Genomic DNA, 14,141 nt, shown 5'->3' on the forward strand with positions numbered 1-14,141 from the left:
CCATAACAAACATAACTGTAGAATATAACTTGCACTAGAATCAAATATTAAACAAGACTTCGTATGATCGATCAATATATTCATGATAAAACATATATTAACTTTGCTCGTAGCATTATGCACTTAAAAGATTTGGTTTCTGACAGAATATAATAAACTTTAAAACCTTTTTAATCAAAAGTAGGTTTTTGTCACTCAAATTGTATTAGTGGTCTTGGTCTCACCATATATTCATACCCTAGACTTTAGCTAATTTCATCATATTAAGAAATTACGAAAATGTTTCTTTTTTTATACAAGTTAAATAAAACATGTTTGCCATTTCATTTTTAATTTTGAATAAGAAAATTAATTGGCTGTTATATGTCAATAAATCACGATCTTCAATAAATCCAGCCAGTTCATTTGTTTCGCTGACGACGTGGACATTGTCGGAAGAACGTTCCAGGTGGTTGCTGAACAGTATACCAGGCTTAAACGTGAAGCAGATCGGGTTGGATTGAAGGTAAATACGTCGAAGACGAAATATCTGCTGGCTGGAGGAACCGAGCGCGATAGAGCTCGCATAGGCAGACGCGTGACGATCGACGGGGATGAGTTCGAGGTGGTGGACGAATTCGTCTACCTCGGATCATTGATAACGTCGGATAACAACTGCAGCAGAGAAATTCGAAGACGTATCATCGCCGGAAGTCGTGCTTACTATGGACTCCACAAGACCTTGCGGTCTGGTAAACTTCACTTCCGTACTAAGTGTACCATGTACAAGACGCTAATAAGACCAGTAGTCCTCTACGGGCATGAGACGTGGACAATGCTCGAAGAGGACCTGCAAGCGCTAGGAGTTTTTGAACGACGTGTGCTTAGGACGATCTTCGGCGGAGTGTGTGAGAACGGCGTATGGAGGAGAATAATGAACCACGAACTTGCACAACTCTACGGTGAACCCAGTATCCAGAAAGTCGCCAAAGCTGGAAGGGTACGATGGGCGGGACACGTTGTGAGAATGCCGGACAACAATCCTGCAAAAATGGTGTTCAACTCAAATCCGGCCGGTACAAGACGAAGGGGAGCGCAACGAGCTAGGTGGTTTGACCAAGTGGAGCAGGATCTTGGAAGTGTGGGGCGATCGAGGAATTGGAGGTTAGCAGCCATGGACCGAGTTAGTTGGCGTAACATTGTGGCGCAGGTCATGTCTTGAAGGACGTAGCGCCAGCAAAAGTAAAGTAAGTATGTCAATAAATAAAGCTTATTAATTATATTAGGAGATATTAACAGGTCTCATATAAGCTTCAATCTTTCACACATGTCATAAAATCTCTAGAGCTGCTTGAGATAATTTGATCAATATTGTTATACTTCCCGAGGAGGAACAAATAACTCTCATAATCTATGCATACCATATTTTGGTATCATATAATAATTGGGTAATGTTCAGTAGTCAAAACCTCAATTTAGTATTTCAAAGGTATTGAAAACATGAATGAAACATTTAAAAAAACTTTATTGAGGTATTCGACAGCTATTGACTGCTGGAAGCATTGAATTACTATTGAAAAATTTCACTTCTATATGAAAATCAGTCATGTATTATTGAGGTATTGCAATACCTGATCTACAGTACTGGACAGAATAAAGTACGCATTGACCGTTTTTTCATACAAAATGATCAAGTTTGGAGTCTTATATCTCGGTTTCTAGTTGTCCGATTGACCTGAAATTTTCACCGCAGCTTGAAAGTAACCTCAAATTTGCTAGGCTAGAAATTTAAGTTATCGCAAATCTCAAATTTTGATAAAAATGACAAAATTTTAAAGTAAAAATAATTTTTAAATGAAAATACTTAGAGCAATATGTCCTTCTGCAAAAATGTACAATTTGATAAGACACACAAGTTTGCAGAACATAATTTTTCGGTAAAACTGATTGTTTTCAAAATATTTTCAAAATTAAATTTTGCAATTTTATGCAAATTGAGAAATTTTTAATAATTTAAAAGATTGTGTTTCAAATGCAGTGATATTTTAATTGAGTAAAATCTATGTTATGTCTAGGCTGTGGTGAAAATTTCGGATCAATCGGACCACTAAAAGCTGAGGGATTCCACGGAGGCATGCAAGTCGATTCTGATCGACCATTTCAAAAATATCTGAAACTTTGCACAGTTTTTCAGTTCCATCTAAATCGTCATTTTCCGATATCAAATCTTCAAGTTGAGTCACGACTAACTTTTCAAAAGGGTGTATGTGAAAATGGTTCAAAAATATTCAAAAAACTGCAGAGCAAAAACGGTTCGTTCGATTGTTAGACAACTAAAGAAACAAAGTTAGACAACTAAATAAAGATTCCAAAAAAAATACACACAGTAAAAAAAAAAATTTTTTGCATTAAAAAACACCATTTTTGTCACAAAAACTCAAATATCTCAAAACCCTATCGGAATACCAACGTAATTTTTTGAGGGAAAACGGTCCATTATATTAGCTATCTACCATAAAAATTTGGTGATGGTAAGCCAATAAAAAAAAAAGTTATGACATTTCAAATATTTCACAAATTTGACACTTAGTGAATTTTTTTTTTTTTCATTGTTAATTTTTTTTAGGACCGCAGTTTGTTGCTCAATTTTTTGTTAAGGGTACCACATGAGGTTAACAAGTTGTTTTCATGATATTTTATTTAATTATTCATAACTATTATAGCATCTATTAGAAAGTTAGACGCGATCCAGTGTTGTGATCTAAAGTCTTGATAGTGTCATATTTTTTATTGTACGTAACTGAAGAAAAATTCTCTCAATAGTGTTGAAACGTTTTGATAAAAGAAACCTATAAGAAATCTAATATTGAAGACAAAAGCTACAAAAAAAGTTTTCTATACAGGTATACGACTAGTTTACCTGCAAAAAGTTTACCTCGTAGAGAACAAGGCAGGTCTATACCCAGGTGATCTAGTATACGTAAAGCAGGTCGGTTTTCTCGGCGCTGGTTTTCTCCACAAAGTTAAAATCTGATTACACCTGGGTATAGACCCGCCTTGATAGAGAATAGACTTTGTTAATCATATTTGGGAGAAAGCGAGTAACTTCAACAACATCAAAAACATGGTAGGTACATACCATGAACATACTCACGAAAAAGCTAAAAATATACTACCACTATGGTTATAAAAGATTTAATTGTAAAATTTTTCTTCAGTCAAGCAAACGACACCAAACTAGTCAGTAAAAACTTAAAAGTGATTTTGTTTATTAAAATCTAACGAGCAACATGAGTAGTCGCTTTCTCAACTGTTGCAGGCCGTTTGCAGAAAAAAAGTGTTCGAAAGAGCTACGAAATCTCACCGAAAGCACCATAGATAAACTGAAAGCGGCTGGTTATGCTCCAATGTCTACATTGAATACACATTTACGCATTTGTACGTCCTGCCGTTTAAACGTTGACAAACGGGCAATCTGTACATCATCGGTGGATCAGGTTGCAGGAAGTTCGAAAACAACAACAACTGAGGAGTTACCAGAAGTACCAAGTGCAGATAGTCTTGCCACGGTACCATCAGCGACATCTGTTTCAACAAATCAATCAGAAGATGAGTGCATCCAGAAGGTCAACATCGAACGCTTCAACGAAGGGATAGCTGGAATAAAAGTGACTCCGATTAAATGGACGAAGATGGGTTACGTCAATTATCCCGAGAAAAAATACCGTGAAATCAACGAAGCTGCACGAAGAAACCTCTTCAAATTAGGACCTGAGGATGTGGAAAATACAGACTACGATGAGGTAATTATGAATATAAAGGAAAGGTTCTCGAATCTAGCCACGTCAAGGAAAGAAAAATTATTGATTTTGTCGATGCTGCCAAGCTCGTGGTCTATTCAAGACGCCATTGATGAGTTCAAAACCAATAGAAATACAGCAAAAGAGGCAAAACAATTCAAAAATAAAAAGAAAAAATAATTCAATATTTTGAAGACGATGAAGTAAGTAGAGCTATGCCTGGCCAAAAAGATTATGTATCTGAAAAAAAAAGATGGAAAGCGTCAAGCAATCCAAAAACGATTAATGATGACTACTTTGAAAGAAGCGTATACACGCTTCAAGGAAATTAACGAAAATATTAAGGTAGGTTTTTCCTCATTTGCAAGCCTTCATCCAAGGCAATGCAAGCTTCTATCCAATTCAGGAACACATAATGTTTGTGTGTGCACAACACACGAAAATATTAACCTAATCTTACATAGTTTGAAAAGAATCAATTTATCAAAGGATATTAAAATGTTAACTGGTAGTCTTTTGTGTGAAAATACAACATCAAATTGCTATCTACGATCTTGTTCGGATTGTCCAGATTCTTCATCATTGGAAAATACTTTATTCGCTGAGTTTAAAGAAAATTATATTGATCAGTTATCATTTGAGCAATGGGTGACCACGGATAGGTGTGACCTAGAAACTATTGTAAAACCTGTAGATGAGTTTGTGTCATTTTTTTGCTTGAAATTAGAAAGTTTAATTCCTCACGACTTTATTAAAACAGAGCAATCCCGCTTATTAAAAAATACGAAAAATACATTACAAGATGGTGAATTTTTAGTCATTTGTGATTTTTCTGAAAACTATAGCTTTGTATTGCAAGATGAAGTGCAGTCCCATCACTGGAACGTACAACAAGCTACAATTCATCCATTCGTTATTTATTTCAATGGAAGTACGCAAATTGAACATTTTAGTTTTATTGTAATTTCCGAAGATTTAAGACACGACGCAGTATCTGTGAATTTGTTCATTGCCAAAATGATTAACTTTTTACGCGTTGATAAGGATAAAGAAATCAGAAAGATATATTTCATGTCTGATGGAGCAGCATCGCAGTACAAAAACCGTAAGAATTTTTCGAGCCTATGTCAATTTAAATCAAAGTACGGAATTGATGCAGAATGGCATTTCTTTGCTACGTCACATGGCAAAGGTCCTTGTGATGCTATTGGAGGAACCATAAAGCGCGTGGCCACAAGAGCAAGTTTAGCCAAAGAACGTGAGCATCCAATTAAAACTGCAAAAGAACTATTTGATTGGGCGAATCGCAGAAAAGAAGAAGATTTAACAAAATTATCATTTTGTTTTACTACTACTGAAGAGTACGAATTAACGGCATCAGAGCTCAGCGAGCAATATAATAACGCGAAAACGATCCAAGGAACCCAAAAATTTCACTGTTTCATTCCATTGTCAGAAAATAAAATTAAAGCAAAACTATACTCGAACTGTACTGATAATGATGCAAAAGTGTTCGATATTGTAAAAAAAATGAATAACAATAAATAAATAAATAAGTATTAATAAAATGTTTTCATGATCTCATAACGCACACCCAAATCCAAAACTTTTAAAGTTTATATATAACATTTAGAAACTCATCGATCATACTCTAAAAAAAATATCCTGGTAAAAAAAAAATTATTTTCGTGTAATCTGTTAATTCATTTTAATTTATACATATATACATATACATATAATATTTATACATATACATAATATTTATACATATAATATACATAATACTAATGAATACATGAAAACGACTTGTTTAATTCACGCAAGGCCCTTAACAATAAAATCAGCAATAAACTGCGGTTCCCGTAATAATTTACACCGAAAAAAAAAATTTTTTTTCTACTAAATGTGAAAATTGTGACATGTTTGAAATGTCATAACTTTTTTGTTTATTGGTTTACCATCACCAAATTTTTATGGTAGATAGCTAATATAATGGACCGTTTTCCCTCAAAAAATTACGTTGGTATTCCGATAGGGTTTTGAGATATTTGAGTTTTTGTGTCAAAAATTATGTTTTTTAATGCAAAAAAAAAAATTTTACTGTGTGTATTTTTTTTGGAATCTTTATTTAGTTGTCTAACTTTGTTTCTTTAGTTGTCTAACAATCGAACGAACCGTTTTTGCTGTGCAGCTTTTTGAATATTTTTGAACCATTTTCACATACACCCTTTTGAAAAGTTAGTCGTGACTCAACTTGAAGATTTGATATCGGAAAATGACGATTTAGATGGAACTGGAAAACTGTGCAAAGTTTCAGCTCAATAGAAAAAAATGAATTAAAAAATTTACCAAATTTTGGTGCTGTTGCTTGGAATCACTCTGAGATTCAGATCTCCAAACATGACCATTTTGTATGGAAAAACGGCCAATGCGTACTTTATTCTGTCCAGTACTGTAATTATCAGTTTGGTTGTAGAATATGCTTGAGATATTATTTGAGGTAGTTTACCTCTTATGCAGGGCTTATGGTTGTAGAATATGCTTGAGATATTATTTGAGGTAGTTTACCTCTTATACAGGGCTCAATCATACCTCATTTGGGTTGTAATACCTCAGTTTGGTATTCAGTAGCTACTTTCTTCTACTCGGGTTATGTGATAGCTTAACTTGCTTTACAAAAATGTTACGTATGATGTCTAATAAATTAGGTACGTAGAATATTTCATGTTGAAACATTGCACTATGGTCCAGAAAACAAGTTTACGCGGAATTATTAGAACTTTAGAGTGAAATTTCTAACTGTCCTCTTCAAAGTTGTTTGTATCAGTTATACCCTTTATTTGCGTTATGAAAAACTAGAGTGGTCCAAATTTTTGTAGAAATTTATTAGCCAAAATTGTGATTTGTAGAAATTGTGTTTTTTTTTTTTTTCGAATAGTAAAGTTTGAACCATTCAGTTTGAAGCAACTTTGCAAATGTTTTTTAAGAGCCTCTATTACTGACCGATTCAGAGCTTTTTTTCTTATGTTAAAATAGGGTAATGTCTTATCAAAGTAGTTTATGAACTACTTTCAGAGCAAAAGCAAATGTCAAAATTTTAGATAGAAAATCGTTGCTTTTTCACTGCTTTATATATATAAGTAAAATATAGTTAAATTTTCAAAAAGCTTTTTTAATATTATAAGAGGTTTCAAATGAAAAAAAATGAACGGCTATGGCAAAACAATGTGTTAAAATGTTTATACCAAAAGAGTATGATTTTATTACTTAACACAGAACACCTACACATTCGAAGTCCATTGAACGAAGCAAACAAATTTCCAAAACGAATTATTTAATATTACGCATGATTCAATATATTTGAAACGAAAACCCCATACAAACATAAAATATACGCCAGTTTATGGAATATGCAAATTATCTGAAACTTTCAGAGAGTTTTCTTCTATCTCTGAGGCATAAATCTAGGGGATAGCCCGTGGAGTTCGCTGAGCCAGTCTGTTCTAGCTGTTGTCTTGCAGAAGCGAGATCACGAGAGAGATCAAATCATCGTTCTCAGTTAAACTTTGTTTGGGATTTTTTGTTTTGATTTTTGTGGGCAATGCATCTCTCGGTAGCAAAAGTACTCACAGTCGTTCACCATGCTCGTTGCACTAAGGTGGTTAATTGCTGTGGTTGTGCTTTGCGAAGGTCAGTTCTTCGAAAATTATCTGTATTCAAATTTTCTGAAGACTGTTTTGCATTCTTTATTATAGCTCGACATTGGGATGCGGATCGAATGCTACCGAATGAACGAAATTCTTTGGATGGTAACAAAATCCCGATGATATGGATGACGTAAACTACTACAGAATATATTCCAAGATTGTAGATCACGTTTTCATGAATTGATTGCAGCGGGGGCAGCTGCCCCTGCATACGGGAAGCCGGCGCTCATTAAAGAGTTCGCACATATGGGAGCCATAGGGTGGACCCAAACAGATGGAAAAGTATTGTGGCATTGCGGAGGAACATTGATCTGGATGGACTATGTTCTTACAGCGGCGCATTGCATTGTAGATCATAGGTAGAAACATATATTGGTTTGTTTACGATCATGTTCATCTTGTTCAAACAATTTAAGAGATGTACGACCTGATATTGTGCGGTTTGGCGATTTGAATTTGGAGACCGATGATGACGATGAATACGCTCAGCAATATAAAATTATTCAGATATTCAGACACCCGTTACATCGGTTCGGTGTGAAGTACCATGACATTGCTCTGCTGAAACTGGAAAGCTCTGTTAGGTGAGTTGAATTCTCAGAATGGGAGTAACACAGGTGATTGAACTAAATGGGAGTAACACAACACATTGAACTCTGTGCTGAACAGGATAAGCTAACTTATATTTAACAAAAAAAAAAACATTCGAATTGCTATTGAGTGTGATTTAAAAATATTCCTATTCAATCAAGTAAAACAGCAGTCCATCTCTGTGAAATGCTGAAAAGCAGGGACCCGGATTGTATTCATAACACTTTTAATACACTTTAACAGGATATTTTTTAAAGCTACTGAGTTCATATTTGACTACATTATACATCGTATTAGAGCGCTTCTTAAAATAAAATCCAAGTTAATTTTGATGATTCAAAAGAAGAATGTTCTGAAAACGGTAAAGTTTCTGAATAATTGAAACAAAATAAGGATATATATTATTTTTTGTCAACAGAAACAGTAACTCATTTTCCCGTATTCATAATTTGGATTCCGAAGATCCGCAAAAATATTTAAAAAAAAATGGCTGTGCCTCCCATACAACACATAATCTGTAACATCCTTGATTACCATCTGGAGCTTACGCCTACCAAGTTTTCTGATCCCAATTTCAGATTGCACGATACAGTTTGTCCAGCTTGCCTTTGGGTCAATGATGAGATACGTTTTAAAGAGCTTGTCGCCACGGGATGGGGCAGCACTGGTCAATGTATGTTTTTCTCATGTTTTCAGAAAAAAATAAGTCCAACATTTTCACTGATCTCTTTTAGTTGAGGAGCGCACACCTTCTCTGTTGAAAGTTTCGCTAAAACCCATAGCAAATTCCAAATGTGAAACGTTCTATTACAGTGAGTTGGTTCGAGGATTGAAAACAGGACTTCACGAAAACCATCTGTGTGCTGTCGATGAAAAGATGGACACATGCGAAGTAAGTTACGGAAAAGTTCTGTAAATTATGTATGTGTTTCGATTTTCATAACTATAGGGTGATTCTGGTGGTCCACTTCAAGTCAAATTGCAACATCATAGGAGCCTCACACCATTTGTAGTGGCAGTAACTTCATTTGGATTACCTTGCGGATTATCAAATCCTGGAGTATACACAAAAATAGCACCGTATCATGACTGGATTGTTTCAACTATGCGCCAAAACGGCGCTGCTGTCCAGGGTAAGCCAACAATGAAGCAATCCAATTCAACTAAAATGCAGTGTAATGAAATTTTAGATGACGTTTTCAACGCTACATTCTGTGCATTACGTTTCCAAAATTATCGTGAAGATATTTACTCTACTCCGATCAACAAAACACATGTGTGGGAGCAATCTGGTTATACTGATCATATTTATAAGACAGAACCTCCTACCTATCTCGTTAAGTTAATGTGGAACGTTACCGGAGGGCCTCAAAATTGCTACGGTACAATCATTGATGAAAATACAGTTCTCACAGTAGCTGATTGCGTCCATCATCAAGGGTAATGACACAAGTGACCTTCCAAAAGTCTATAAGCAATTGCCGATGTTTGTATTTATTTCAGGATTCCAGCATCGTCTGTTTCCCACCCGCAAGGTGTTGTAAATATCGCAAAAATAAATGTGCATCCCCAATACAACCCCAGTTACGGTTATTATAATATGGCCATTCTACGTTTGGAAACACTATTCAGTTTCATATACATTCGACCAGCTTGCATAGATTACGGCAACTACTCAAGATTTGCGCCAGATAGCGTCTTTGGAATGGGAAGGACAGACATTTATAACTGTATCAATTTTCCAGATTGTATAGGTATCTTGTTATACACACATAACCATATCTATTCAAGCCACTAAAAAGCTCTCTTTTAGATCCATCCTTGATACCTCTGATAGTTTACGTAGAACCAAAGGACAACACAAGTTGCATAATACCCCGAGATTTTGAATCGAGGTTTCCGAACGGCATTACTAGTGAACTTATCTGTGCCGGGACTGATCAATTTCTGGTACCAGGAGCTTGCGATCTAAAGCTTGGAAGCTCATATTCTAGAGTTGTAAAAATTATGAGTAGTACATTTTTAACTATAGATAGAGAAATAACTACAAAAGGTAACAAGTATCCTCCGCTGGATGGTTTGGTACAAATTGGACGGGATTGTGGATACGGAGAGCATTTGGTGGTAACGAACCCTCGAAGCCATTTAAAATGGATGGAGCGTGTATTGCTTCCGAAAAGCACTACTGCAAATGCAGTTCAGTTCCTGGACCCAGGTCGCCGTGAAGGAGATCCATGTATTGATACTTACAAAGTTCCGGGAAGGTGCACATCAATATCGCGATGTCAGCGAAAGTGGAAACAATTTGAGCTCACAAAACAGGCATCTTTCTGCTCTTCAACTTCAATAATCTGTTGTCCTCACGATGATATCGATAAAGATGCCTGGAGTAACAAGCACATTCGTTTGAATAAATGCCCCAAACTCGTTCATGCTTTGCTACCAGAGAAGAATGGTGCACCAATGGTATATTAGCCTCATAATTTGTTCAGTATCAGTCAATGACCATCGATCTTTATTCCAGGTTCGAATATTTGATAGTGGAAGCCGCTACATCTGTATGGGTGCTATAGTTTCCGACCGCACGATTTTAACTTCTGCTAGCTGCGTAGACTCTGCGAAATCTATATCTATTCAACCGCTCGAAAGAGTTGGTAATTTCATTCAAGTTCAAAAAATCGTGCCGCACAGTGCCTACAACGCAACAGATTACAGTAACGATATCGCTATATTGCGAATTAAACACTCTCTGACTTGGAGCCCAAGATTGCATCCAATTTGCTTGTGGAGCAACAAAACTTATTCTCCACTTATAGTGGAAATGCTTCATCCATTCAATAATAGTGGCAGCTATATCGAATACCTCGAGCTACTAACCATGTACAATTCCGACTGTCAAAGGACACATGCTTATCAGCTGCGAGATTCGCATATTTGTGTCAAATACCCTTATCGAGAATATACATGCTTTCCCTCGCACAGTATGCTTCGGTGGGAAGATGCTGAAGGTATTCCCTACCTAATTGGTCTATCAACGGATACCAGAGAATGCACGGAATGGTATTACATGACCTTTTCTCGGATCGTGGCGTTTTTCGACTGGATTGTGGACAACATAGCTGAAGAGGAAATAAAACGATCGTTCAAAGTGCAATGAGCAGAAAATATACATTTTTCCACAAATTGAAGTTATACATTTTGTTTTAAAAAAAGAACTTGTGAGATCCCCTGTATCTTATCCTATAGATTGTTTTTGCTGAAGAAACCTTTTATGAGGCCACAAATCTATAAACATCACGAAACAATGTTCAAGCACTTTGTACACAAAAACTACTATTAAATCTATCTAAATTCTAGTCCTAGTGATGATTCTTCCTTAGCCGAGTGGTTAGAATTCGCGGCTACAAAGCAAAGCTATGCTGAAGGTGACTGGATTCGATTCCCGGCCGGTCCAGGATCTTTTCGTAAAGGAAATTTCCTTGACTTCCCTGGGCATAGAGTATCATCGTACCTGCCACAATGTATACGAATGCGAAAATGGCAACTTTGGCAAAGACAGCTCTCAGTTAACCCGTTAACGCCCAGCATCCTATTTTGAGGACAGACGCCCTAAACGCCTAGAGTCCTTAATTGAGGACAGTGATTTTTGCAAATAACTTGAAAATTACTCAAAATATAATGGAGAACTTGTTCATAGACCTGATATCTTCCACTCATATTGGTGGAATTTACTCACCAGATGGCGCCACAGCATGATCAAATGTACCTTACGCGTGCACATTAGGGCGATTCAAATTTTAAAAAAGTTTGAAAATCCAATCTCCCATATGTTCCTTACCATCTATACCATAAAAATAGTGTTCTGTGAAATTTTCAGCTTTCTAGGTAGTGATTTAAAGGTGGCCTAAAGACAATGTAGATTCATATGGAAATTACTATGGAGACATTTTGAGAAATGTTCCAATCACGCTAGTACTGTATGTAAGTATAAACATTTCATCCCATATTGAAAATTCATTCTTCAAACCTTAATGAAGGATGTTGCTGAAGAAATTAATCTCTTTTGAGCTAATTTTGTTTGGGATTGTTGTACACGTTTGCAGGACTATAAATCCATATTTAGCTAAATAATAGCAAACAAACTCATGAATACCTCTTCTGCTATCAATCGGATTGCATTTCTCTCTTCAGCAAATTTCTTTATTATGGTTTGAAGAATGAGTTTTCATTATGGGATAATAAGTTTGTACTTACATTACAGTACTAGCATGTTTGGAACATTTCTCAAAATTTCTCCATAGTAATTTCCATATGAACCTACATTGTCTTTGGGCCACTTTTAAATCACTACCTAGAAAAAAAAGCTGAAAATTTCACAGAATATTATTTGAATAGTATAGATGGTAAGGAACATATGGGATATTGGATTTTCAAACGTTTTTAAAATTTGAACCACCCTAGTGCACATCCATCCTCCTAGAAAAGTCGGAAATCTAACTTTGACAAAGCATATCTTAGTTGTTTTCGTTTCGAAAATTCTTTCAGCAATTAAACCAAGCATCATACAATTGGTTCTTTATAAATGCGTCTACCCAGAGGTAAGGTATGGTCCGTTTAGAATTGGAACATACACAAATTGGAATATTGGAATTTGGATACAATTGAGTTGGGGTCAATTACGTGGATATCACCTATCATGAAACAATCCTTAAATTCCGTCAACACTTGATCAAACACCTTCATGGTACGGAATTTGGCCACATTTATCTAAATTTGTTCCCAATTTGGTTGTCTGCAGATATGGTATAATCGAAGGCTTCAATATCCGAAGTCGAATCCATTGCACGGTACTGTACGGCAGCACCGAACTTTTTGGCCAAATCGCCGTCTAAAATGTTTGGATTTGAGTCAATGGTCCTGATTTTAATCCACAGCTGACGGTGCGCAGTAACTGCCCGACGGTTTCTTTGTGGTTTGCGATCTTTCAAGATAGTTACTTTGTACTTATTCAGTACGAACCACACAGTACTTATTGAAAAACTTAACACTTTTGCAATTTCTATTCCTAAACAAGACGGATTTTTCATATTGTTGTGCGGAATTATTTTTCTTCTCTCTTCTTCCATGTTGAATTTCTCAGAAGTGCGTTTGAACTAAGCTGCGAAAAAAAATCATGTGATTTTATTATTATAATAGAGCACACATGGACGGTTCAGCTTCTAAATTGAACCACTAGAGTCGTTGTAAGAACCGAAAATGTTTGTTCCAATTCTAAGTGGGCCACACCTTCTTCTTCTTCTTTCTGGCGTTACATCCCAACTGGGACAGAGCCTGCTCATCAGCTTAGTGTTCTTATGGGCACTTCCACAGTTATTAACTGAGAGCTTTCTATGCCGATTGACCATTTTTGCATGCGTATATCGTGTGGCAGGTACGATGATACTCTATGCCCAGGGAAGTCGAGAAAATTTCCAACCCGGAAACATCCTCGACCGGTGGGATTCGAACCCACGACCCTCAGCTTGGTCTTGCTGAATAGCTGCGCGTTTACCGCTACGGCTATCTGGGCCACACCTTATTAAGCAATAAACACTTCCTAGCATTTTGGAAAATACATTTAACATTAAAACGAAATTCAAAGCGTTGACTTAGAGTAAAGTGGGGCAAAAGTTCGAGTGGGGTAAGAGTTTCTTTTTTAGATTTCTAGCTCATTTCAAAACAAATCTTATAAATGTCATAGTGGTTCGAATGCTATTCAAGTAAGAGACTTTCAATCCAAATATCATAAAAATCTATTCAGATTTGGAAAAGTTATGGCTATTTGTTGTTTTTCGACGTGAATATTGTAATTTTTGGTCAAACTTTCGTTGCATGAAACCAATTGAAGATAAAATCTTTTTCAATATTTCATGTAAGGGCGTTTCTAGGCCTATCATAAGGATGCTTTGAGGTGTATTAGTTTTTGCATAAATGCTTGAAAACAAATTTTGAGCCATAGTGGGGCAAAAGTTCGAATCAGCGGGTTCAAATCACGGGAAAATTTTCAAATTGCCTAAAATCCACA

General features: G+C 36.0%; 1 protein-coding gene across 1 annotated transcript; it reads left to right on the forward strand.

Moving 5' to 3' along the window:
• Positions 1-7,380: 7,380 nt before the first annotated feature.
• Positions 7,381-11,265, forward strand: LOC5566796. Its single transcript, XM_021846854.1, has 11 exons — positions 7,381-7,469; positions 7,535-7,588; positions 7,644-7,845; positions 7,903-8,070; positions 8,656-8,750; positions 8,812-8,969; positions 9,027-9,210; positions 9,268-9,517; positions 9,581-9,831; positions 9,891-10,543; positions 10,602-11,265. The coding sequence occupies exons 1-11, from the start codon at positions 7,421-7,423 to the stop codon at positions 11,232-11,234; spliced, it is 2,697 nt and encodes an 898-aa protein (XP_021702546.1). The 5' UTR covers positions 7,381-7,420; the 3' UTR covers positions 11,235-11,265.
• Positions 11,266-14,141: the final 2,876 nt, after the last annotated feature.

This window comes from Aedes aegypti, chromosome 2, assembly GCF_002204515.2.
Source record: "Aedes aegypti strain LVP_AGWG chromosome 2, AaegL5.0 Primary Assembly, whole genome shotgun sequence".
In the NCBI taxonomy this organism is placed as follows: Eukaryota; Metazoa; Arthropoda; class Insecta; order Diptera; family Culicidae; genus Aedes; species Aedes aegypti.